The sequence below is a fragment of the Agelaius phoeniceus genome, chromosome 1, assembly GCF_051311805.1.
Source record: "Agelaius phoeniceus isolate bAgePho1 chromosome 1, bAgePho1.hap1, whole genome shotgun sequence".
NCBI classification, from domain to species: Eukaryota; Metazoa; Chordata; class Aves; order Passeriformes; family Icteridae; genus Agelaius; species Agelaius phoeniceus.
In genome coordinates, this window is record NC_135265.1 from 44,132,206 (window position 1) to 44,159,982 (window position 27,777).

General features: G+C 39.2%; 1 protein-coding gene across 3 annotated transcripts in view; it reads right to left on the reverse strand.

The window, feature by feature from the left end:
* Window positions 1-27,777, reverse strand: part of CPNE4 (copine 4) — a 229,561-nt gene that overhangs the window by 1,245 nt on the left and 200,539 nt on the right. For all 3 annotated transcript variants that reach the window (XM_054628058.2, XM_054628050.2, XM_054628066.2), the window contains 4 exons: window positions 21,565-21,619; window positions 12,506-12,557; window positions 8,117-8,250; window positions 5,795-6,031 (listed from right to left, as the gene is read on the reverse strand). In XM_054628058.2, coding sequence (XP_054484033.1) covers window positions 5,795-6,031; window positions 8,117-8,250; window positions 12,506-12,557; window positions 21,565-21,619 — 478 coding nt within the window. The remainder of the gene's footprint in view (window positions 1-5,794; window positions 6,032-8,116; window positions 8,251-12,505; window positions 12,558-21,564; window positions 21,620-27,777) is intronic.

Consider the following 27,777-nt stretch of genomic DNA (forward strand, 5'->3'; position numbering starts at 1 on the left):
CAGTGAGGAACCCTGCCCTCCCTCAGCCACACAGAGTCGCTGCCTCATGCCCTGAAATGCTTCATTTTAAGCAGAGGGGCCTGTGGATGTTTTGTGGGCAACCATTACCTCTGTGTGTTGCATGGACGTTCCTCAGCCCCTGAAGTCAGCAGTGACAAAACTGGACTCATTCTCCCATGCACCCTCTTGTCCCATGTTTTGGATTTTCTTGTTTCTAAGTGTTTGGGTAGAGCTGGTTCCAAGTCCTCAGGAGCCAGCCTTCTTGCTTCCTTTGAGCCCACCACAAAATGTAGTAAAAATGCAAGCACTTAAATGCCATTTTGATAGGTTTAAATTGAAGTATTTATCTCCAGAGGGTGTAGACTGCATCTCAGACGATGCATGGGAACTCAACCGGTGGCTGGATCACATTTCTTCTGCTCACCGCACCAAGTACTTTTTCCCAAATTAATGAACACTTTCCTCCTCACTGTCTGTAGTGTTATCAGCCAAGTTGCAAAACTACCACATCACAAAGCAGTTGTATTGACTATTTTTTGACCTACTCTGTTTCATGGGGTGGCATCCTTATCCTTACAGAGTCTTAAAATTTGGCTTACACAGAATGTAAATGGTAATCTATTTGTAGGCACATTAATCCAAGGGTAAAGAAAACTCCAGACTATTAGAAATTCCAGTATCAAATATTATAATACAAAGATAATGCTGGCAAAACCAGAAACAGTTGGGATTTTTTTTCCCTGTATTCTTGTATTTTGACTCATATATGAGATTAGTAACAAATAAGATTAACTGCTATGACATTTATATCAAAATATTTGTGCAGCCAAAAAAGCCTGGAACATTTCTGCATGAACAAACTGGCAAAGCATAGAGCATACTTTATGTGTCAGTGCAGCAAGTGTTTTAAGGTGTTACACAGTAAGAGAACCCATTCACTTTAATCCTGAAAAGGGAAATTCATGGTTTTTCAGAGTTGCCCTATTCTTGCCTAAACCTGTTTTATAGAATAATGAAATTATTTGGGTTTGAAGGGACCTTAAAATTCATCTAGTTCCAACTAAAATAATCAGAAAATACCCCTTGGAATCACACAAATGGCTGATTTCTACAATGCTATTGAAAATTACTGTTTTTTTAAATCTCCTTCCCAGTGTGTCAAAGCTGTACATACCTTAGCCTGCCTCTGTGCTATTTTACCAAAAATACAACCCTACATAGAGGTAAAAACTGGGAGTGGGGGAAGAGCGCTGAGCCAGTGCTGCACACACAAGCTGTAGCAATCTGGAAACTTCACTCTGCTCTGTCTTTAAAAATGCTGGGCAAGAGCATTGCCATCAGCTTCTCTGGATCGGTGTAGTTCACATGTTCTGAACTTTGGGCCAACAGCACTCACTGCTGTGCATCATCCTCCCTCTGCCACTTCCCTCTTCTGATGCCACATCCATTCCTCCTGAAGGTAGGAAGGGTCAGCCCTTCAGAACAGGCTCTGTCAGGGCTCAGGTGCACAGCTGAATCACTGCCACTTCAGGAGCTCTCAACTGAAAAGCCTTTAATTGAGGTGTAGGCAAAAATATTTACTGTGCCCACAGGCTCACAGGCAATATGTGCCCCACACAGGATTGTTGTACCCCAACTACCCCTGGGGTAGTTGGCTTGACCCGTACTTCAGTCTGAGCATGAGCAACTGTTGCTTTACTGAGTTTCATCATGCCAGTGATGTCTTTTGGTCCCAGGGCTCTTTATAGCAGGGAACATCCCAAAAACAGGCTTGGGATTGTTTTCCTCTCTAATGATTTGGACCACCTGTATGTTACATACTTTTTTTTGGTGGTAAAGCACTCTCATTTGCAGATCAGATGGTGCAAAGCAGTATTTTCATCAGTGGGAATTACACTCAGTAACTTCTAAGCTAAAATACAGACCCGGTTGAGAAAAGATTGCCTTTGCTGGGTCTTTACCACAGATGGGACATTAAATTAATGTTTTACTGTAACATTTTCTCCACTGCTTGAAGAGCATTCTAGCAATAAGCACCTCAGATGAATAGTTATAAATTGATAGCTGATACACAACAGTCAGATCAGTCAGCAGGAGGAAAATAATTCCCTCTGATTCTGTAATTGGTGTGTATTACAAATGACTGTTGATTCAGTTCTATAGCTTCACAATGCTTAACCTTTAACTACAATGCATAGTGCAAAACATTGCTCCTTGCAGTGATTATGAGCTGTGCTTTCTACACTCCTTTGTGATGTATGTTATTAACACACAGCTGTTAACCTTTGTGATTAAATACAATGCAGAATGGAATACAATCTGCCTGTGGCATCAGATTTGTGCCCAGTAAATATATCATACATCCCAAAGGCAGAAAATTTCATTTCTTAAAATATGACTGTGAATACATTGAGGCAGTAGATTCTCTTCAACTGCATTTCAGTGATGGAGCATCACTGTTTTACAGTTTCAGGTGAAGGACACTCATATTACTGGGGTGGTGGTGATTACAGAGAGAAAAAAGTCACTTGGATTCAGGGAAAATATGTTTCCTTTGTTTGTTATGTTCCCCTTTAGCAAATGGCATATGTCACCATACAATGGGACATGTTCTAGGTGTTAATGATTACCTTGATTTTATCAAGCTTCTACAACTACAGGATTTGCCAAGAGTCACTACAGTTGCCATTATTATTTTGATAGCTTCAAAAATACTCCTTAAAGAGAAAGAGCTTAGATGTTTTACTGAAGTACTTCTGCTGCACTGTATCACGTAGGAGATGAAACCCCCATAATAGAGCCTGCTGTCTACACTGAGCTTAAGCCAGGAAAACATTGATGTGGGTATAAGATTTTAGGTATGTGAATAACTAATTGAAATGTGTTAAATGCTTGTATGAGGGCTGTGCAGGCTCAGAACCTTCTCTGAAGTCAAACTTATAAAAGGGATTTGTTCTATAGGTTATTTTTACAACTTCCTTCTTCCCCTCTTCCATTTTCTCAAAGGGGAAGGTTTTGCACAGATTATTTTTGATCTCTTTGGATAGATATGAGATTTTGAGTTCCAAGCTGACCTGAGAATAGAAGTAATGAAAAAAAATATTGCTTGGGTTGACTCCAAGGGAATTTTAGTTTACTCTTCCAGCAAAACAAAAAAATACATGCTCACGCATAACATTTTCTTCTCTCCTTCCGTCATTAACAGATATAATATAGATTTAGGAATAAATAAATACTTGATTTATCAGAAAAACCTATAAACCTTCCACAATTTGATTTTTTAATCTTTCTAAAAAGATCTTTCAACTTTTTTTTCTTCTTAAAAAATTTACACAAGGTACATCGACAAAAAAAATGGAATTTTTACCTAAACATGTATTTTGCTTTAAGTTGTCAAAAGTAATATGCTGATGTATGTAAATTCTTGTGTTTGGTCAGAACTGATCTGACAAAAATCTCCCAAATGTGTTAAATCTGCATTTCCTCTGTGGGGAAAAATAAATTTGAATCAAAACATCACACTCATTTCTCCTATGAAAAATTATTTCACTAGCTGATGTATGGTCTTTTGTTAGTGCTAAATAAGCAAGGAAGATGTGAATGTCACTTTGTTGAAAGAGAGAGATTATTTGGGATATGACAATAAAGAAATTCAACCAGAAGTGACTATTTTTATGAGCACTCATCCATTACACTGACATTTGTTGAAAAGCTGAAACGTCACAATAAACAGACTAAATATCAGGTTGCATAAGATATATTAACTTTTCTGATAGAGCAAATACAAATCTATCTCTATACCTATATTATCTTTGCTACTGAAAGAGGGAGAAAAATATCACTATTTAATAAGAAGAATACATAAAGATTGTTTTCCTCTCCCAATACCAGGGAAGTTAATCTAAATCAGCTAAAAAGAATATATGCTTGTCATTTGACCAGTGCTGGCAATAACAATGCCACAGATTCAGTCACAAGTTAACATCAGGGGCACAATATATTTAGAGCCCAGAACTGCAACTGTCAGTGTTAATCCATTAAATCCAGGATGATTTTAGCTTCATTAAAAAAAAAAAAAGGTGAAACTAAAAATAACAAATGTAGCTGGCTTTGCCAGTTCCTTGCAGAAACATGTTTTCACCTAATTAAAAGTAGCTCTCCCACTAGCCCATAAATAACTCAGCTCTGGACACTTTTCCAATGACTACAGTGCAGCGCTACACACTTGTGATTATGTGCTGAAGGAATCACAAGCTCTGAGGTCGTTGTGCTCATACTTTGATTCAGCAGGTAGGTGGCTGTGTGCCCCTGTCAGCACAGAAATGTGTTTGTCTACAACTCAGAAGTCAATCTGCAGCTATGTGGCATGGTGGCACCAAACTAATAGCATAAGGTGGGTTTTTCTCTCCTGTGTGCTTCCATGGCTTACATAAAGCTAGAAGGAAAATAAGGAAGAAGTTTGTTTCTCTTGCTCCTCAGTAGAGTTTGTGAAAGTAAGAAGTGTGTCTAGATCTAAAGCAAATATTGCAAAATTGCATTTTGAAATCAGAGAAAAAGATCAACCCTTGCAAAGAGAAAAATAAAGGTATTTTGGAAGTAGCAAACAGAAAAAAAGCTCATGTGGTGACAAAAATCCCAGAAAAACTAAAAGAGAAGCTAAATTTAAAAAGAAATGTAAGCAGTGCAAACCTATATGCAGATCAAAACCAGCCCAGAGCTGAGAACTTGGCTGTGACATATCCAAATCTAAAGATCTCTAGTGTATGTGAGCAGATTGAAAAGAGCAATCTCTTGAGGAGAATGAGTCAGTTGCACTGTGAAGTAAAGAAATTCTCAAATTGAATACCAAGGATATCCTTCCTAGACAGAGCAAAAAACCAGCCTTGAGAACCAAATAAACGTAACAGAAGTGAGAGGAAAGAAGAATGATGGAAAAAGGGAAGGAAAGGGATGGGATCAGCATTGCAGAGGAACATAATGCATGTCTCCATATGGAGGAAAAGGACTCTGAAAAACCCCTCTGGGTGTGGGAAAGCTCCTTCTGCTGGTGAATGCTGTGCCCACCCTGCTGCTGAAAAGTCCCTGGAACAGATGGTACAGTGCAGGGCAGGTGACTAAGAAGAAAAGTTCATGATCAAAGCTTTACTTTAGATTTGGTAATTTAATGCTGGTTCTGTTCCTTTCTTTCCTATAGAGTGTCTTCACCACACTGGCCTTACTCAGGAACAGCTGGCTGAGGGCAGAGGGAAGCTCTCAGTAATGCCACTTTCTTGCCGGTGTTCTTGTACAGAATTTGGGAAAGGGTTTGGAGATAACCAGGATGTTGTGGGTGGATTGCCCTGCATTTGAGAACTCAAAGACCAAACCTCAATAAAGAAAAAGCCTCCTGGGGAAGACTCAGTGGGCACAAATTCAAAGCCATTTCATCTGCCTGTGGAAATGAAGGAATGGAAAACAGAATACAGTAGTCCTAATAGAACAGATGGAAAAGAGAATGGAAAACAGACACCATGAAAAATCAGGCAGAGAAAGTAACCAAATTAAATCAGGGAGAAAGCAGAAGCAAGGACTGGCACCACAAAAAGCACAGGGATTGTGCCTAATCTCTTCCTTTCCCACCCTCACCAGCTAACTAATGGAGCACATTCTGATTCCTTTTTTTTTCACTATTTCTGACACAATAATGCCCCAGGCTTACTCAACACTTCACGCACATGCAGAGTTAAGCCCAGCCTCACGAATCATTCACTATACCCACTCACCCTTCTGTGGCAAGGATGAAAAACCAGCTTACATGTTTGAAGTTCCTAAATGGCACAAACTGGACAATGTCTCGAAGCACAGGCTCGCCCTTGGGAGACCTCAGGATGCCGTCATCGCCGTCCAGCATCTGCATGTCACTGAAATCAGCGTTGCCCACGCCGACGATGATGACGGACATGGGGAGGTGGGAGGCGTGGACGATGGCCTCTCTGGTGTCAGCCATGTCTGTGATGACGCCGTCTGTCAGGATCAGCAGGATGAAGTATTGCTGAAGGTGTTGGACAAGAAGTGAAAAATTATGGCATTGGTTAATAGTCCAAAGCTGCTTAACCTTTTAAGTTAAAAAGTATAAAAGTGTTTCTGGTAACTCACTCATGGACCTTTTTATAGAGAAAAGAACCTTTATGTTGACTACACAGAATTTTCCATTCCAAGCTCCTCAGCTACTAATTTCTTCTCTGCAGAGTAAAGGGGTCCCTGAGGAGAGCAAGGCAGGAATATATCCATCTTCATACTCTTCATACAGAGCCCCAAAGAGAGGTTTTCTCATTCTCTAGTGGACAGCAAGCAATTTGGTAAACTTGTAATTTGTCTTCCAAATCTCCAAAGCCCACTGAACTGGAGCATGAGCTATGACACGGTAGTGGTGAAGAGTGGCCTTACTTGGATCCTTTATTAATTGTTGGGCAGCTGGAGTCATTTATAAGAAATTTATGGTGCATTAATAGAAAAAATGAACAAATCATAGGATTTGGTCACTCTGCATGAGCAATACCAACACACTAAACATTAATAATATTTATGTGTATACAGTGGTATAAACTCAAAGTGTTCCAATCATCTTGTCCTGCCACGAATAAAACAAAACATGCAGGGAGAAAACTTCATCTTCAACACTCATACTATAAATTCTTTTTCAGATAGAAAGGGGAAGCTTAGGTATAGAATAAAGGAACTTATTCAGTAAGGCATATTAGATCAGAAACAGCACTGGGAATAGAGTGGGACACTTTATCGGACCTTAACCTACCTTTAGGATTAAGTGGGTATGGAAATTCAAACATAGCAATTCCCCATTTTAGGACTGGGACACTAAATACTATCAAGGTTCTGGAAACAACAGTGGAATCACAGAATCATAGAATGGTTTGGATTGGAAGGGACCTTAAAGATCATCTAGGCTGAACAGATGATGAAGCAGGGACACGTTCCATGAGACCAGGTTGCTCAGAGGTCCATCCAACCTGTCCTTGAACACTTCCAGGGATGGGGTAACCTTAGCTTCTCCAGGCAACCTGTTCCAGTGTTTCACCACTCTCACAGAAAGGAATATTTTTTTCTAATACCTAATCTAAAGTTGTCCTCTTTTAGTTTGAAGCCATTACCCTTTGTTTTGTCACTACATGCTCTTGTAAATATCAGTCACAAGCCCAGACTCAAGAACAGAAATATTTGGCAACTGTTGCCCTAATAGGACTTAAAAAAGGCCCTGCACATGAAGAAAGCTTAGACTAAGCTCTAGGCCAGGTGATCATGCACATGCCAGTGCACAGCTCTATTCTGTTCTGTACTTAGGCACTTTTTGTGCTGCAGTACACAATGTCTCTCTTACATCCCTTACTCCTTTTCAGCACAGCTCTTGTAAATGGCTCAGACCTACTTGCTCACATATTCCCTCCATTTCTCTTGTTCTCCCTTTTTCCCATTCTGTCTTCGAGACAGTGTCAAAATAAACTTAAAGCATCTCAAGGGTGTACGTTTAAAATGTGATCTATATGTAAGTCTTTTAGCCCAAGAAATCTGTCCTGGGGTTTTTATCAGGTGCAGGCTAGCAGATTTGTCTCCAATTTCTAAAAGGCGCAAATCTCTTCATCAGTAATAACAAGCTGAAAATTGTATCCTTACCATTTTCAAATTAATAGTTGGAAAAGTTCCCTAGGTGAACAGAAAAATTTTAGTACCGCCTGTGCAGGAGCACAAAATTGGATAGTCTGAATTGGGAATCATTTGAACTCATCTCATGGTACAACCAAGACTTTTAGGGCTTCAATGCTCAATTTTTGTAACATTAGCAGTGCCATTTCTATTTCCACAGTGAAGAACTGAGTGTGCTATAATGAAACAGCACTAAAAGCAGGAAATAGATCAGTGGGGAAAGACTTTAAAGCTGCGACAACCAAAGCTAGAAAGACTGGATACACTGTTCCAGCTGACATAGGTTTAAGCTGCCTTCTTTGAAGGCAGTTAATAAAAACTGTGAAGGCACAATCTGCATTACAAGGCCTTGATGGCCTACAAGAGATCCATCATAAGACAAGAAAAAAAGGCAAACACAGTTTTTTTTTCCCCTTACTGAGGCCTCCTTGGTGTTGGTCTCCTCTGATGCAGATTTTGCCACTTTCTGGATGATGGGAGCAATGTTTGTTGGTCCGTACAGCTGCAGCTTGGGAAGGCAACTCTGATAAGCTTCCACAACACCTTGTATTCCTGGCATGAAAAACCAAAAAAAAGAAAAAGAAACGTGGAGCACATTGCCTATATCAGGCTTGTTCAAAATGTAAATAAAAGGTGGGTTCTTAATGAAGAAATTAAAATACTACATGATAAGCAAGGACTGGAATCTTAAGATAATTTCCAGGAATCTGTCTCTAGCTGTCTTAAATCTAGTTTGTAATATGTAATTATACCATGCTTCTCCTTCCCAGCAGCTTTTCATATCTATTTTTCAGGTATGAGCTTGCAATGCCATAGCTTCTGTTCTTCTTGGTTTAAGAGATGATAACTTCCTGATCAACATCTAAGATTCATGATGAAAATCTAAACACACATTAAGAAACACTTCAACAATATTTTTGTTTATCATAGCTGTTTCTAACAAATTTGTCCTTTGTACTTATGCCCTAAAGCTGTTAAGGAATTCAAAACATCTTTTCACTCTCCTGTGCTAAGAAAATAATTTCTCAGGGTTAATTTGCATAATCACTCATAGGTTGAATTTGACTATGACCAAAAGCTGTGAAACCTTGGAAGAAACAGCAGGATGCTTTGCAGCCTACAGAAAAATGAGCTTCAGCTGAGAAATTTTGATGGAGAACTAGCTATTTTTGGCTTTTTCATTTCAGGATATATAGTCAGACCAGAGAGCAAAGACTTCTTTGCTGACACACTTGACAGATCACAGAATGGAAATTGGTATTTTCAATCATTGAGAAGAAGGATTTCTTGAAGTGATGCACATTAGCCTCCCCATTCAGAACTCCCAGCTTACCAAACCTAAAGGATTAGAGGTCTAATGTTGGAAAGAAAGTGATAGACTGAAAAGCTTTGCAAAGGATGCTGAAGAATGAAATGGCTTTGGTAAGATCCTAAGCCACTTTCAGTTTGCACAGAGACTCTCTCACTCATTAGATTTTTTACCGAACCATATTTACAGGATAGATGGGTGCAGACTTTTTGCTAACAAATGACTGGGAATTGTAATTGTTTTACAATGACACACATACACTCCAATGAAAAAGTGGTGGAGAACACAGTTTTCTCTCTTTAGAGACAGCTACAGATATATTTTTCCATTGCAGTGCCAAAAAAAAAAGTGCCAAACAAAAGAACTTGCTCCAATTATAGCTGCATTGGTTGAAATGTAAAGTAGTGTTATAAAATGTCTCTTGGTAATTCCAGTGACTAAATTACATATTGCAAAACTGACCTTTTGGTAACTCCCAGTTTTAAACTTGCTAAGGATTTCATTACATATACATAATGATGTTGCATGAAGGCCTCATAAATCTTCCCTAAGATGATGACAAGATACACCCTACCTTTCTTCTTATGCAGTAAAATAATGTAAGATAAATCTTACTCCCTGCATTCCACAGAGATTTAATGTTGTTCATATAATAAAGTTGCTCTCATCTTAGAAAGAGACACGTTCTAGAAACATAATTTCTAATTTCGTTTCTCAGATTAATATATTTTAGAAATATCTACTGTCCACCCAATCCTAACTCAACAGGATATGTGAGTGGATTACTTTGTAACTTGATGTTCTAGTACTCCTTTATCTTAGGCACATGTGCATTTTTTTTTACAATTCATCTCCTTACATTTTTATTTGGAATCCACTTTCAGCATCTCCAATGAAATACAGTGTACACATACAATATATGGGTTTAAGACAAATGTGCAGAGACATTCATTCAGACTAGAGGTTTTTGCCTACTTTCTTCCGCAGATAATAAACTAAGTATTAATTATAAGACTATAAAAATAACATACTATAAATATACAAAATATAAGACTATAAATACTAAAATTTTCAAGAATGGAAATGGCAACAGGGGAGGATATCCATATTTTATGAATTCCAGTGCTCTTCATCTCAATATACAGTCCCTGTATGTAGAATGATGCTTCACACTACCTTGTGCCAGGAAAAACTCTACTTCCACAGATAATAGGATTTCATTCCTCAAAGGCAAAATAGACACATACTTTTTATATTGCATCCAACTACTGTTTCTTTGTTTAAAACAAGATACTCTTAAGCAATTTTACTTTATTTTCTGGCAAGTATGCTAGATATTACAAGGTAAAATAGTGTAATCACTAAGCACTTTATCTCCTCACTCTTGCATCCTTTCTCCACGACTTGCTGATGTTACTGTTCCCTGTGACACTAATAACAGTGAGAGCATCTAGAAAACATCACAGAACAAACAAGCACCCATGACAGGCAGATGAGCAAGCTGCAGCAGATGATTAAACAACACATTTTCTGGTTTGTCTCCTCTTGCTTTCACCCAGGTGGATATTATTTAAAAAGGTATCCTTTAAGACAAACAAGTGCTTTTAGTATCTTGCAGATACAGGTGCAAATGCTGCAAAATTTCTTCCCTGGCATTCTTTCATGTTGCAATGATATTTTTATGTTTTCTTAGGCCTAGAACTCCTTTCAGGCAATGGGCTAACTTATCAGATAATCGACTCTTATTCAAAGATACAAACAAAGTTTAAATTATTAAGTGACATAAGTCAAGCCTCATAGAGCAGCTCTTTCCTGGTTTTTCTATCCCTTTTCTTTTCCATTGTTGCATTTAGTTTTGCACACAGCCTGTGGTTTGGATAGTAAATCCTTGCTTACAGAGGGTTTGTCTGTCTAAACTCTGCTGCTGGCACCACCTAGATGTGGCAGCCTTTTCAATCAATAAAAATCATTATATAACAATGCCAGTGTGATAAAAGAATTAGCCTTGAACTCAAAAGAAACAGCAAATGGGAGCAGGGGATAAAAATAAGTGTTCTTTGCATGGACTGCTAGAGCTTTTCTCTGTAGTTTGCAGAAGGTCACAAATATCCTGCAGTTAGACTGAGAAACAAAACTCTATTTGAACACTATACACATAAATATGTTATCACCTGATGCTGACCACTGTTAACTGTGTTTTAATGACACATTATTAAATATGACAGTCCAGATGGAATTCTGAGGTCTCTTTTGCTTCCCCACCCCATCCCCACACTGAAGTCTCAACATCAAGCTGGCTTACAAGCTTACAGGCACTTCTAGATGCATACATGTAACTCATGCTTCTTTTGACTCCTTAAAAGCAATGTAAAAAGCTGTGTGAGCATATCAGGCAGCTGTAGGACTTATGCCCAATTGCATTTCAAGCACATGACCTGCAAAGGCTGGGGCAGTCCAACAATTCAAGTGCAATAACAAAGCAGGAATGCCCACTGAACCAAAAACAGGTCTTGCATTTAAGATGTAAGAACTTCGAATTCTTTTAATGTCTCTTGTCCTTGAATTGCTTGTCCTCTCTTCTTTTCCTCACTTCATTTCTCTGCATCTTAGTTCTCATCCTGAACATGTTTGCTGCCCATGCCCAAAAGAAAGCCACTAATAAGCCTGAGAAGGGCTAAAAGGAGCAGCTAGAAAATTTGAACAGGAAGAGCATTTTGAAATACCCAGTTCAGTATTTGGATGGAAGCAGAAGGATAAGGGAGAATAACAACCTGTGGATTTTAGACAGCAATGATCACCCAAGCAAGACTCTTAATTGTTACTGGGTTTAGAGGTCATTTTCCTGTTATTGTCTTTTACAAAATGTGTGAATTATGGTAGGAGATTTTAAAAAGACAGCATCAGTAACTGCAGATCTCACTTGCAAATACAAGACATGGAGCAACATCTACTACATAAATCTGGTCTCTGATTACCAAGGATTAATGACTGTTGGTAGAACATACCAATATCTTACACTGTAGCCTCCTGCTGCATTTGCTCTCAGAAAAGGAGGTTTCTTTCCACCACAATAGTCATCAGCTGCTTCCCTGCCCTGGACTTGCAGCAGGCTATAGGTCTGGTCAAAGAGTTGGCTCTAAACTGAGGGAATTTTTGATCACAGAGCTTCACAGCCTGTTTTTTCATATCCCGTCCTTCTTAGCAGCACAACCTGGGATGCTGAGGTAGCTGAAGATTTTAAATTAGTCTAGTTCTCAGAAATGCAAGTGATTCCAGGAAGTCCAAGTGCTGAATGTCCACCTACTTTTCAGGAAATTATTGTATGGCACATTCCAAGATTTCTAAAGTCAAGCTCAATGGTTTGGAGTCTGTCAGATCACCAGATGCTAGCTGCCCTCTTTAATAAAACCACTTTGAATAATACTCAGATGATGCAATAAAAAATGCATATTTTGCACACAGCAAAACTATGGCAGTCTGTCCTACTGTGAGCATTACCTGCACATTCTGGGTTGTCTTCATTGAAATTGATTGCAAAGTCATGAGAGACCTGCAGATAAATGGAAAGAAAAGAAGACTGTTGTCAGAAAAATTATTCCAAGAAGACTTGTGATTAAACACTCTTGACATTTTTTCTGTGCTAAACTGGAGACCTTTCAAGCTTTCAGCCATTAAGTGTGAAATACAGTCCCAGCTGGAGCTCCCTGCAGAACCAAAGTAGCAAAACTGGAATCAAATTTGTCAATAACAACAACAACAAAACAAAACAAAACAAAACAAAAAAAGGCACGTAGAAAACCCACCCAAATACATTAAAAAAACATACAAACATGGTGTCAGGACTGGGCTATCAATGCTGGGCACAGAAGAGGAATCTATTGCTGAGGCCATTTAAATGCCAGCTCTCCCTAGCTCAGCATCTCAGACTGCAGGAGAGAGAAAGCAGTTTGTGATACAGCAGTGATTGCCAAAACTCAGCTCTCTTAGGTATCCTGACCTCACTGTGTGAAAAGCTCCTCATCAAAGGCCAAGGAGTACTGGAAAGTAATTCTACAGAGAAATCAAGGATCCACTGTACAATAGTAGTGTAAGAAGTGTAAGGAGTCTAAGTTGGTTAAAATGTTAGATCACTCTGGGGCATAATAAATAAATAATAAAAAATCCTGAAGACTCTTTGGTTTTCCTTGCATGTGGTGAATATTCCAATCTCTCTTTCTCTCTCTGTCTCTCAATCTGTCTATCATTAAATCCTACAGAGCTATTCTTTAAAAGAACTCACTGTGAATACAACAAAGTAGCTGATTTTCTAACAAAACAAAGTATTTTGTCTTTGGTCCCCTGGGAAAATAATACAAGACTTTTGTATGCTTATATAATGCTAGGCACTTAAGTCTCCCATTCCAGAATTCCTCTTTAAGTTTGATTCTTGCCTGCATTTTTCTTTTTCAGATTCCTTTTTACCTCTTTCTTTGATCACTGAAGAGTCTTGATTCCTTTTCATCTCTTTGGGTCTGAAGCCCAGCCTCTTAATTCTGTTTGTCTTAATTTTCCTTGAATGAAAAAGTTCAGATTTTGTCTCACAATGCATAATGTGTGAATATACATATATATTTATATGCATATATTTTATATATATGTGTATGTATATTTGACTTGCAAAAAGTGCCTGAGAGTTTAGCAGGCAATTTGCATAATTTAAAGTTGAGTTTAGGTGTATCATCCCAGATTTAAGAAGGCAGTTATATAACTGCAAGTATAGACATTTAAAGCTTTATAGATCTGTGTAGGATCTTCAAAAGTGCCAACAGTCCGAATTATATGGAAAGAAACCTCCTGTACAATGGAGCCAGGATTATTTGCAGGAAAAGATTTATTTTTTTGTATGTTGCTGTTCCATTTGCTAGTTTAGATGTCTCCATACAGCAGGGTATGGAAACTGGTCTATGACTAAGGGTCCCATAGATAAAATTTGTGATTGCACAGAAGCTTCTGTGAAAGTGCAGTGGTATAAGTTGACTAATAACTGCCAAAGAGAGTTCTTCATAGAGAAATGGAATTTCCCCATCATGTGCTACTCTTGCTCACCACAGTGACGCCTGCCATTATTAAGAGGTTAAATAAAGCAGTACTTCTACCATGATGGGAAAGAATTGAAGCAAAACTTCACTGAGAAGTCTGTAGTTGCCTCAGCCCAGCCAGGCATCCAGCATGCCTACACCAAGATCAGTCTTAGAGAGGGTTTTACATGGTCCATTCAGTCTATCCTACTTGGCCATGGAAGATAATGCAGGAAGTCACTGTTTATGTTCCTCACTGATCAGCACAAAGATCAGGGCTGCCAGATACACTTCAGAGATGCTCCAGAGCCTTTCTGCCTGGCTGCTCTGGATGTCATTCAGTGCACTTTGCCCAGATGCTATCTGCCAGTCTCATGACCAGCTGCAGGCCAAAGGTAATTGGATCTGTCAAAAACTGTTATGGGAGTTTTCTCATTGATATTTTTTGTTGTTGCTCATTAGCCTTACTCTTTCCTTTAGGGTTTCTGTATTTTGCATTAACTGTGTTAGAAAAGCAAAAAGGATGGCAGTGCATGTTTATGTATTGCAGAGTGATTCTTCCAACACTGTGCCTCTTCAGTGATTTTATTTCTTCATTCAAATGCATTTGAAATTAGACCTAAAGGAAAATGCAAATCTTTTCAAAAGCTATGAATACAGTATTTCAATCTCACGTACAAGCATGGTTTGGTTGCTTTTGTTGCCATACCTCTTTCAGAATCACATAATGCAAACAATTTATCTGGTTCAGAGCTAGCACTCAGGCTATTATTTAACAGACAACAGTTCAGGCCAATAAGGAATACCCAGGTCTAGTCAGTGTGCACAATGATCCAAAAAATAGTACTGTTTGAGCATCAGCTGCTATCCTCCTAAAGCAAATGGCCCTCATACATTGTCATCCTGATTCACAGAGCAGTGTTAAAATGTACCCTGAAGGCAGCACAGGAAACGCGATGAATGTGCAGAAGTATTGGCTTGTTTCCTATGCTCTTTGAGTAATATATCACAATTTAAACAAGATTTAAGTACAATGTGTAGGAGAGAAATTCTTTGAGCAGCTCAAGGATGGTTCACAAACAGGAAATCATCACTCAAGGCAAGGCAATAGCAGATATGTTTTAAGTAGAGCTTCTCCAAATGCTCAGATCTCATCCCCCACTCTGTTAAGCAAAGCCAAGTGTGCTTTAACCTGCCCCTTTGCTGTCTTCCCTGTGGTGGCCAGAACTCAAGAGTGTCCAAACCAGCAGAGACTTCAGACATATACCACATACTGAAGGCCTTACTAAACTTGGGCTGCTACCTGATAGGACTCCACGTAAAGCTCATCCATGTCAAAAGGTGGTTTGGATCAGACATTCAATGCTTTTGCTTTCTAAACAGTGCAAGGTGATGAGCTTCCCTCCTTTTTTTTCTTTTTCCCTTTTTTTTCTTTTTCTAATTAAACATGCAAGGGCTTTGTGACTGAAGAGCAAACCATGCTGATGACAGAGAACCAAAAGCTGGTATACTCAATGGCATCTTTCTCATATTGAATGACACAGCTCTTGAGTGACACTCCCAGAACTGATAATTGAATGACAAAAAGGAGGCACAAGTTTGAACACCTAAGATGCTGAAGACTGAGAAATCCTCAGTGGAAACAAGAAGACACTGGGCTGCCCAGAAAGCAGGCATGTTTATATAATTTACTAGGGTGGTTTTTATTGTGGATTGATCTAACAGTAGGAAATCCTGGAATGTGTCAAGTCACACAAATACAGAATGGCTGCCTTACATCAGTACCTGGAACAGAATTTTGCCCAGAACTGCAGAGCACAGTCTGTGGTGGAAGGCAGCCTCACATTAAGGAATGTCCTCACAAAACCCTGAGTGTTTTGTGACTGGACTAAGTTTTTGTAACCCTGGACTAAGTTTTAAATATGAAGCTGACCCTCTGCTCAGCCCTCCTCTCCTAACATTGATCCATAAAATCAATCCATAAAAGGGAAGGAGAGAGAGATGCTGGCATGCAGAGGTGATTACATGGGATCAGCCTGGTGTTACTTGGACTGCTGCACAGAACTGCACTCAAAGCCTGCAGCTAAAGACATTCACTTGCACTTGTATGAATCTTTTGCCTCTGCAGGGCTCCAGATACATTCTTTAGCAGATACCATCATGGATGTGGCATTATTAAACTACAGGAACTTCCTACACCAGGAACACAATATTTCACAGGTAATTCCTTCAAGGTTTTTAACAAGCAAATTAACTAGCTCTATCATACATTATGATACAGATTACAGTAACAGCATTCTGGCTGTTTCTGTAGGATATGACAATTAAATAAACAGTACAGAATAGTTTTGCTAATACAGGTTATAGAAGTGTTTTTTACCACTGTGCAATGCCTCCTCCACTGTCTGTACATTTACAGTGACAAACACCTGCAGTTTTCCATCAATATGATGGCACTCATGAGACTCTTGGAAGAATTATAACAATACTTCCACATGCTTATGGCCACTTTTGTAGAAAAAATGGCATTGACTTAACATAGCAGGTAACTTATTTCCCTCATATTGGGATGCAATGAAATTCATTCTCATAGCATGGCCCTTGCTTGAAATGTTTCTAATTTAGGCTGAAAGGAAAGGAGAATTTCCTAGTTGATGAGAATTTTTGAGATTTCTTTAAAAAATATTTTATGAATTCAGATAGAGACCTCAAATCACACAAAAAAATCCTATTTTGGAATCTGAAAAATAATAAATCCTCCAACACTGATAAAGCAAATTGCTGGAAAGCTTTTGAACTGAGCTAAGGCATTTTATTTAAGTTTCATTGAAACTTGTTATTCTAGTTTGGCCTACACATTTTTTAAACTCCTTTAACTGAATTTGTATTTTTTAAAATAAGAAGCTGTGGTTTTTATTTTCAAATGATGAATATGGATGCCTGAATTCTGAAAATTAATAATTCTTTTTTCCCCCTCTCTAAATTGTTGAATTCATTGAAATTAATCTTCATGTCCCAGACAGCTCCAGCTTTTCTCTGTGGTGATGGTACTAGGACTATTTGACAAAGAATCTGAAAAATTCAGATTTCTAGGAATGCTTTCTTAATAATTTAAATAGAAATTGTCAAAAATCCATGAACAATAGATGCATACAAGTGTAAATGCCAAACTGCACTATGTCGGACACTTATCTGTGAATAAATTGAATGCTATTAAGCTACTGTCATTCAGAAAACTAAATATGAAATGCCCGCATATTTTGCAAAAGCTTAAGACTCTAATGAATTTCAAGTACTTTTGGTCAAAAGCTATTATTTTCAGAATGTTCATTAATCAAATAGCTTGGGAGCTGGAAAGCTTGTGTTTCTCACTAAGATGCATTGTGCATATTTCTGCTTGGCAAAGCTGGGCCATTTATTTCCCTTTATACTTCATTTTTGTACATGCTGCCCAAGTTTCCATGCCTAAGTCCAACCTGCATGGATAAGGAGACTAATTCTGTTTTGTCCCTTGATCTGCTACACATCCTTTTTTTGTTTGCATATATTTTAGCCATCAATCTCCTGAAAAGTGCAGGAATCATAAAGACCACAGCACTTTTCAAGTCTCTCACCTGTCCATCAAACCAGTGCAGGTTAGGGCTATAAAGATGCTGCCCTGTGTCTGTAACTGCAGTGAGTTTGTCTCCAGCACACATTCCCAGCAAAAGCAGGGAATGAAGCTTTCACTAAAAATACAGAAATAACCAGGACTCTCTTAAAACAAACTGCAAGTTGTTTAGTATCTATTCAGGTGTCAGCTGCAATTCTCCTTTAGGGAACAGGCCTTCATTAATGGTAATCCACCTGTCATGGGGCTGACACTATTTGAACTTGCTTTTCATTTTAACAGTAAGTTTTGTGCTGCTGTGTGCTTTTTCATCTCCTTTGAGTCCTGCCTGCTAAGAAGTCAGTGTGTGTGGTTTGCTTTCTTTCCTCCTCTTCACTGTGACCTTTCACAGCCATGTCTGAGTCCATATTATCTGCCACCTCTTCACTTTACATCAGACTTCTCAGGTGCTTCCTTTCATTGCAAAAAGAACCTCAAAACCACCAAAACAAAAAAAAAAAATTCTGGAAGTTTGTATGATAGAAACTCACCCTCAAGAGAAATATTTCTCTCAGAGCTTTACTTAGATCAAGGAACAGGGTGATGTGTTTGTCAGGTCCTGGTGGAAGAAGCTGATATTGTTGAATATTAGATGAAAGCTCTCTAGGCTGATGAAGAATGATGTATATGGCATGTCTTGCTTCCTTCACTTCCACAGATTCCTTATGCCACTAAGAAACTGCTGGTTTTCTACTAACAGCTGAAGTGTGTCATTTGGAGATGAACTGAGGGAAAATAAAGTCAACACAACATAGCAGTGTGCACTTGAAATGGAAATTCTGTAGAAAACATATATAAAAACAGATTTAAAGGGGTAGAACATCAAGAGATTTATGAAGAGCCTGAAGAGATAGAAACTGACATAGTTGAGGAAGGAAGCTGTTATTTAGGTTGTATGGGGGCTCCATGGTTACTTAGGAACCCTTGGCAGTGGGAATAATTTCTTCCATAGCCCTGTTTAAATTTGTTGTCTACTTAAAGAAATAAAAGACCAGATGCTGGAGTGCAGAGACCAACATGCTATGAGCAGGTTAGATCACTTCATTAGGACTGGAGGCTTGAAAACAGACACTCTAAATTAATGAGAAGCTAATTTATCCACATGATGGGGTCAGAACTTGGAAGTTCTCGTAATGATTCAACCTAAATTTGAAGATGTAAAATTGTTACAGCAGTGGCACTGCTCTCCTTTAGTAAAACAAATGTATGGTATGTATGACTTGTAGTATCTGTGACTGAAAACATGAAAAGATCATTTGAATATCACAAGATCTGCACTGTTGCTGTGGTGTCTAGCATGTTACCATACTTTTGCAGCAGGAAATAAAAGGTTAAGGAAGAAACTTGGGAGCACTTTTTTTCTACAGTCTCTGTTACTTTTAATTTTATCTGTTTCTTCTCCATTTCCTATGCATCCTTGCTATGTTCCACATCAAAAACTAATCATTACTGGTTTTGAATTTACTTTATACCAGTGTAGACTAAATTACTAAAGGATTTTCAGGTTTATTGGTCTTGATTTAATAATGCATCATGATGAAGGTGACCTTTCACTCTTGAAGGATATATCTTTGAATTCAGAAGTGCAGCCAAATCCAAGCAGGGACCCAAAAGTATTGATATAGTTTATTTTAAGAAGCCAGATACTTTTATGGACTGTGTAGAGTATCACAGGGAAAGACTGAACTATGGCACAGATGACTGGTAACTCCTCATGCAGCTCCAGCTGGATGTGCCCATGACAGACACCAAGCTGATTATTGGTCCCCACCTGTGGCACAGCAGAGTTAGTCTCCTGCAATGTGGTTCTTGTCTTCTTCAAAATTTTATTATGTTTGTGAGTTGATGTCATGTCATTTTGTCTTTGTCACTTTCTGACACAAGTTTCCACAGCAGAAATTAAAGATGTTGTTCTGGCCTTCACCTGCATCTCCATTTACTTTGGGACTTGTTTTATTTAGTTACACATATGTAATCCACAAGCAAGCAGCCCCATCTTGTAAGTTTACCCTTACTTTTCCTGAACTTTGCAAAATCTGAAGGTCCTGAGTCACATTCATTTTCTTGCTTTGAGAAGTTAGCAACAGACAGACTGTTCAGGAAAGCTCATGCTACAGGATAAGTCTCTTCATTCATGCATGGACTACTAAGTTCAGTGCAAATCTCTGAATTTCTTAAGGGCATTTGTCAGGAAATTATCCAAACACTAATTCTGCCAAAGCAGAAAATCAATTGGTGTTTGTGATTGCAGGAACAATTGGTTACACAGACCCCTGAAGTTACTTTCTGGCAAGACATCTGTTTCCCAGCCAGCATCTGAAAAGTGCTCTCACAATCAGGTGAGAGAAGGATGATTCTGGAGTCTATCAAAACTGCTGTGTTGCCAACAGGCTATGTGACCTGAAGCATCAGTGCTACCAGCTGATTATTTTGGCTGAGAAGAGTAGCTTTGTGGTGAGATCTTTATCTGTCTCCAGGAAACCACTGAAAAGACTTCAGCTGACACAGTAATACCTTCCTTCAAGTAGTCCTCAGATAAGGATGGCTCTCTATGACTGGAAAAGTTTTCCCCCATGCACCAGTGGTCACCTCACAGATGCTGGAACAACCAGGCCCTGACACACCACCTTAAATAACAGTGATGGTTGTCAGCTGCTGCAGTTGGAATAAACATACAACAGACACAGATGTTCTGAGCTCATAATACCACATTAAAATGTATATCAAAGCTCTGGAAGACATCTCAGACTTTGGAAAGCACTAACACTGGTGTTACCCTTGAGGAACAAAGCAAGGCAAAACACCTTGCCAGGCACAGACAAGCTGAGAAAGCAATGTTGTTAAAACATACATTAACTTACCTTAGACATCTGTTTGCATGACATGTATCAAATTTGCTGTACATCACTACTGTTATTCTTCTGCAGGTATCAAGCCTACCAGCCTTGAGGAACACACTGGTGCATTTTTGTTCATCTGCTGATTCATGCCTTACAAGGCAGAATGCACACAATCCCTCTCAGAAATTCTTACCTGGCTAGTGTTCACCTCCCTACTCAGCCACAGCCCAGAGACACAACCCAGAGCAGGGCACACAGGGACACTGGGTGAAGTCTGCATGATTAGATGGGTGATACTTCTCTTTTTCAGACAGTATCAGAGTTGCAGAGTGCCCACCTAGACTTTGGTTACTTATCTATGCAGAACTACTCTTCTGCCCACACAACCTCTGTGAAATGAAGGATTTTAATTTCTACTTATTTCTTCTTGGGCCTTTCTCCTCAGTTGGATGCTCCTTCTTTTACTTCACTGTCTTCACTCCAAGCCTACCAGATAGCATATTTATGCTCACAATTGCAGCATCACTGCAGATCACTTTGAATTTTTTTTTTGTTTTGTTTTTTGTTTTGGTTTTTTTTGGGGTTTTTTTTGTGTTGTTGTTGTTGTTGATAAATGCCACTTTTCTCTAGCATGGCTACATGCTCTTGTATTTCTCTTTCTGGCATTGACTGTGTCCACCACGACACAGAATTCTGTCAAATTCTTCTCAAGTCTTTATTTTCAGGAAGATGTTTGGCAAGGGATGCTCAAAACATCATTTCTCCTCTTAGCATCCACTAACAAAGCTTTGCCAATACCATAAAATATTTTGGGTATCATCAAACAATTATTTTAAGTCTAGCCCTGTCTGATTTCTGGTTTCAGTGAGGTATCACTGGATGAGAAAGCCAGATGGAAGAAAACAAGCAGAGGAGCTGTTCCCGTTTGCCACTGTCTTGCCTTTCACCATTTCTCCCTTATTTTGTGTCTCATAACTCAAGGAAATTAGAAAATTACACTTAGGCACCTACTTTGTATTCTGGGGGTATTCTTGCTCCAAATCCAAAGGCTGGGAACATTTTGTCACTGGAAAAGAATGAAAAACATATAAGAGCACCCATAGAGAAATATTGTTACAATAAACATTTATTCCTCTGTATGCACTCATGAGAAATGCAAAGCCTCACAACAGCACAGAAATGGCTTTTAAGTCAAGTGATGGCAGAGTGGAAGGGTACTGGATTGGAGAAGTAGGGTTGTGTACTGAACAGATAGGGGGAGTGTGTTATGGAAGATTTTTCAGTTGAGCTTCTAGTATTTTTGGGCAGTTAAAATCACTTGGAGAGTACTGAGAGATCAGGATGTCTTGTACTTCCCCCACAAATGCAATAACAAGTCTGTATTACCCACTCTTTTGCATTACCTGGCTGAAACAAGAGAGTTTGTTGACTGAAGAGCCTGTAACAACATTTATTTCATATAAATATGGATGTGCTCCCCCAGCTCAGAAAATGAGTCTAGTGAAGATATGACTCAGATTAAAAGTGTTTACAAATTTGGGTTCTTACAGTTGTCCAGTTGCTCAAAAGGCACTTCCTAAAATATCAGAAAGGGGCAATTTCATGGTCCCAAACCTGCAGGTTCTGTAAAGCTTTCCACCTGCATCTTTAGCAGTTCCACTAAAACACGAGATTATTTTAATTAAGCTTAGATTGACTGATGACCTGCCAAAATGCCTTGGCATGGTCAGTTTGCTTTCAGACACTACAGTGAGGTTATTTTACCCCAGTTAGACATGCAGGAGAAAAAACACCTGATTCAGAGAACCTGGAAACTTCAAAGCTGTTAATACCCTTTCAGAAATGCAATAATGTCTCACACAGCCCACATGCTGTCAAGCTGCCTCTTCCCAGATGGCAAAGTGGAAAACAACAAGCTGCAAGGAATGTCTTGTCCCTGAGTCAGCAAAGCACTTGATCATACACTTGAGGTTAACAATTCACTCAAACATATGCTTAATTCCAGACATATCCTGAAGTCTCACTGATGTCACTGAACTGTACTCCAGTCCTCTGATGAATCAGACTAAGTTTACTCTAGTCTACTTACAGGGTTTCATGGCCCTTGGAAAAGTTGAATTCCAACTATCATTGATTGGAACTTTTAAAAATTCCCAGGAGAGGCCAGCAGCTTCAGTATTTTTGGTGTAGTTCAAGAGATGGCCACTCCAAGTAGCAACTGAATAATTCACATCCCAGACAGACTCCAAAAAGATAATAGCACCCATTAAAGCTGCTCAGTTCTTTTGTCTGGCATAGGCTGTTAAAGGCACCATGATATTTCAGATACAACCTAAAGAAAAACTTAAAGCAGAACTGTGTCCCCTCTGCTGCATAAATCTTGGGAGCAGAGTTCTGTGTACCATATGTTACACCATGTGACAATGGATCTTGGAAAGGAAGACTAACATCATTTGCACGGTAATGAAACATTTTTTTCCCAAGAGATGTCAGAAATGAAGTAGCTGCTGACAATCTATGTTAACCACCTGCTGATAGCATTCTCTTTGATTAAACACTCCTGGAAGAGGGAAAGCCCTTACAAATGGATGCAGGGAATTCAGGCACACACTTTGAGGGCAAGAAATAAGAAACCATTAGAAAAGAATCTGAGACGGGGAAAAAAAATCTTGTTTTACATCAATGATTAAGCATGGCTGGATAAGAAAATCAAACTCTGTGGAGCTGCAGTTAATTGATTTGGGGCAAGAACAAACAAAGACTAAAAAAGAATTTTACTTAGGTAGAACATAAGTGTCTAAGTTCAATGCTGGCAGCAGTTATACAACTGGGAGATGCCTGAACCCATCCAGTGCCTGAATTATACTGCAGTGTTTCTGGAGTGTAAACAAGTGTAGGCACTCTTGAATCTACAGCTCCATCTTCTGCTCTGCAGCAATAAGTCATACCTCCAGCAGCCTGGATTCTCCTTCTGGTGGCGAGACTCCCACATTCCCAGTCACACAGTGGCACAGCCCCCACTGTTATTCTGCACCCAGAATACCTTACCTCCACAGTCAGGACACTTGTCTTCATGTTTGAACCTCCTACATCTCCTTTTTGAGTAAGTGCAGCCATTACATTGGGAAAGAGTGAAGTAGGATCATGTAGCCCCTCAGGATGGGGCTCCATATGGCTGCTTTTTAGTGTGTCCTGGGGTCTTGTGTGCTCAGTACTTTCTGTTGTCTCAGCTAGAATAGCTCCAGACTCTCATTAGGTAGCTCACCAGAATTTAGGTCCATACCTCTGGTAATCTGATTCAAGCTGCTAGGACCAAGAAATTAACTCTCACATGCTATTGGAGCTTGATTTTTAAGGTAAGAAGGGAAACTTTTGACACTCACGACATCCCTTGCATAAAAAAGATCATTATGTCATTCCCTGACCACACCTCAAAAATTGCAGCTGATAGCTTTCAAAATAAAAATAAAATTCAAATTAATGTATTTAAATGTATTCCCCTTCTATCACACAAAACAAGGTGTTTAGCAATATTTACTCTTTAGTAAAGGAGCAGTTTAATGGCTCAATGGTGTTTTACAATATAACCTCCTCTAGTCTTCCCATCCACCCTTCACTTGATCATATGAGAAACAAATCCAACAGCTGAGCCTGCTGCCCTCATTCTGCTCGTCCTGCACTACTGAGACACAGCAGGGAAAAAATGACCCAGAAGGGCAGACAAGCACTCTCTCACTTCCAGGATAATCCTTTTGTGGTGTGACAGAGCTGCTCTAAAAGACCCAGGGCTATCAGGGCAGCATGCAGAAGAAAGCAGAGCAGCTTCCCAGCTTCTGGAAGCTATGTCAAGGGTTAGGCCATTCAGGGACTTCAACTACAGTCAGAAAATGAAAAGAAGATTTTTCTCCTGCCTCAGGGGTGAATCACATGCATCAGAGACTCCAGCCCTGTTTCCCAGCCTGGCATTTCAGTAGGAAAGGGATCTGCTCTAATGACTTTTCTTTGTAATTTAAACTCACTCGAAAGAAGAAAAGTGAGAACCAGTTTCCTTTTTCTTCATAGTGCTTGCTCAGACATTTGGGTGTCATTTATGGTAGGAAATAGGCCTGTAACCCTGGCTGAAGCAATGGGACATAGCCACAGACATGATCTGTGAGCACTCTCTCAGGTGCAGCACTGGCTCCTGCCAATCAGCACCCCCAGAGACCTCCCAGGGACAGTGCTGGGTCTGATGCTTCCAACCATACCTCAGGGCTTTGGCTTTTGCATTTTTCAGATTCTGTGCTGCTTTGGTGTGTAGTTCTGAGCTTCACGTTGGGGGATGGTAAGCTCTCTTCACAGAGTGGCTGGACAAAGCAATTCTTTCTCCAGCTGGGAACCAAGGACAACTGATCCAAATCTCAGACCCAAGAGCATAAACAACGGTGGAATGAAGAGAGAAAAACAAGAAGGATGGGACTTCATAATCTAAAGCTATAATTGGACAATTAACTCCAATATGCTGATGGACCAGAACTTATGAAAGTGAGAGACCTCGTGACCGGTCGTCCATTTTGGGTTCAGCTTGGGTGTAGCCCTGGCTGGGCTCTTGTACTGCCCAAGGTGTATCCATTGAGGCCTTTTGATAAACACCTACTTTATTCTTTAACTCTGTCCAGCCTCTGTTTTAAGTCAGCCTTCACAAGGCAACAGGTCCAGCTGTACTTGACACTGCTCCCAAATGCAGTTTGGGCATCACCAGTTTGTGCTGGGAGGAAGAAAGCTGAGACACAAGGACATGGGCAATGTCATGTTCTTGGCCTCAGGCAACCTCAGGACCTTTGACTTCTTTTGTTTAAAGGTGGCCAGAGTGTCCTTGACACACAAAAGGAAATTGCCTGCACTGTCCTGCTGGAGGCAGATTGATAAAGGGAAAGGATGGGAGAGAAACATGCAACTGGAAAAAAAAGCTGGTTCTATAGAACCTGAAATTTGCAGAATCAAGTAAGAAAAAGAGGACTGTGACTTGGCAGACTGTTTACAAAATTACTCTGTCACATCTACTTCACCTTTTATAATTTCTTTGTTCTACATAGGTTCCCTTGAAAATTTAAATGTGGCATAACTTTCAAAAAGCTGAAGTACTTGACATGAAGATCAAAAAAGCAAAAGCATCAGACTATGAATTTTATACCCGGTTATTTAAGGGCCATGAGTATTCATGCAAGCATAGATGTGGCTTCTGATACTTTTTCAGTCAAATATGCATATATTACTGAAAGGTACTCAAGACTGAGCAGATCTATGGCATTGCTTAAAATGTTTAAATATTTCAAATGATTTCTGTATTTTCTTTGGAACTGCTGTTAATCCCTGTAAGCTGTTATGATTCACAATTTACTGGCATCAAGACCTTGTCAGAAAAGTACTAAATAATATACTCTGAAACATGATTCATTCATATGCTTTAGATAAGAAACAATTCAGCTCGTAGTCTTCCAGTCACCCTGAAAGAAAAATCAGGGAGAGGGTTCAGATTTAGTGTTCATATTGATCAATGTAAATTAATGCACACAGAAATTAATTGTCAGGGCTCCAAGACTGCAGTCTTCTGAACAGAAATACAACCAGCTAGAAAAAAGTTTGTCAGTAACCTCAACTATAGCATAACACAATAGCAGAAAATAATATCTGAAAATATCCCATATTGTCCTTTTGGGACACTGCTCAGTTTTAAACACCCATCCTTCAAGCTATCTACTGGCAGCAGAGCAAGAGCAATGACAAATCAAAACACTAATAGGGGCAGAGAGAAGAGAGATTTCAGTGAGCTGTACTGCACCTACAGGAAAAGAGATGAATAGAGGTAATATTATGGTTTTGTAAATCTGTAAAAGTGATACAGATAATGATCCTATTTTCTATTTCACTAGGAAGCCCAGTGCTACTGGAAGGAAAGAAATATGCTTATTATAAAGAGACAAAATAAAGAACATTTCAAAATCCTGTCTCATTAACCATTGGTACCGTCTGACATAGAGTATCATTGAAATCAGGATATTACATTTATTCTGAAAAAGGTTTGCTATTCCTATTAATGAGATGGAGAAAACTCTTCCACTAGGTAAAATTAATTAGTCAGACACTAAAGACATTTTGCAACCTCCTCAGAAGCCCCAGGGACAGATGATGCTTGAGATATTCAGCAGTGCAGCAATACCTGGATTCAAAAAGGTTGCCAGGACTATGCTCTCTGAAAATCAGTTGCTTTTAAAGATCGAAATTTGGAATCTGGGTTCTTAATTGTATGGAGAAAAAAGGCCTAAACCATTCTATATTAATTCTGAATTTATGAAATCTGAAAGATTAACTCCTAGCTAGCCACTTGCACAACTTGTTCTGGACTAATTGTATTGGCTCCCATTAAAGCCCACTGGTATGTAGCTGTAGCTGTCCTTAAGTTTATTCTCCTGAATTCAATGCAGCATTCGTATGGATGCTACTTAACTGGCCTTGGAGACCACCAGCATGAAAACCTGCTCACTCTGTGCTAGAACAACACAGTAGCCCAAACAGTACTAATGATGCATGGATGGGGGGAAGGAAAAAACAATGCATGGATGGGGGGAAGGAAAAAACATGGAGTGAGGAGCAAGAAACACTAAGAGCTCACTTTTAGTTGCAAATACCTGAGAATCTGCAATTTACAGCTTGCAAGGAGAATACCAGACTTGAATCCCTGGATATTAAGCTGTCACTCGTAATTTTGGTCTTAGGTCAGATCAGAACTACCAGGGAGATATTTTAAAAGTACTGGAGGCAGCAAAATTAATTATTATGCCTTTCATTTTCAATTCCAGTCTTAAAAGAATAAACTGTGGATCTGCTCTGCTTGACATACTTTTTTTTTATGATGAATTCAGATAATTTTCCTCTGTTAGTAAGAAATTTCAAATTGACAAAATTAAAAAGGGAGGTGTGTAACACATGTAATTAAAAAAGGTGTGAATGTGAGGAGAGAAAGAAGGAGGGGAAAGGGGCGCAGAAAGAGAAGGGGGAGAACAGCTCAGAAAAGGTAAAGATAGAAGAGAAAACAGCAAACAGCACAAATAAAATAGAGCTATCTCTAAACTCAATTAAAATTGTAATCTTTCATGTTCAGGGAGTGAACTGGAAGACTACGAGCTGAATTGTTTCTTTTCTAAAGCATATGAATGAATCATGTTTCTGAGTATATTATTTAGT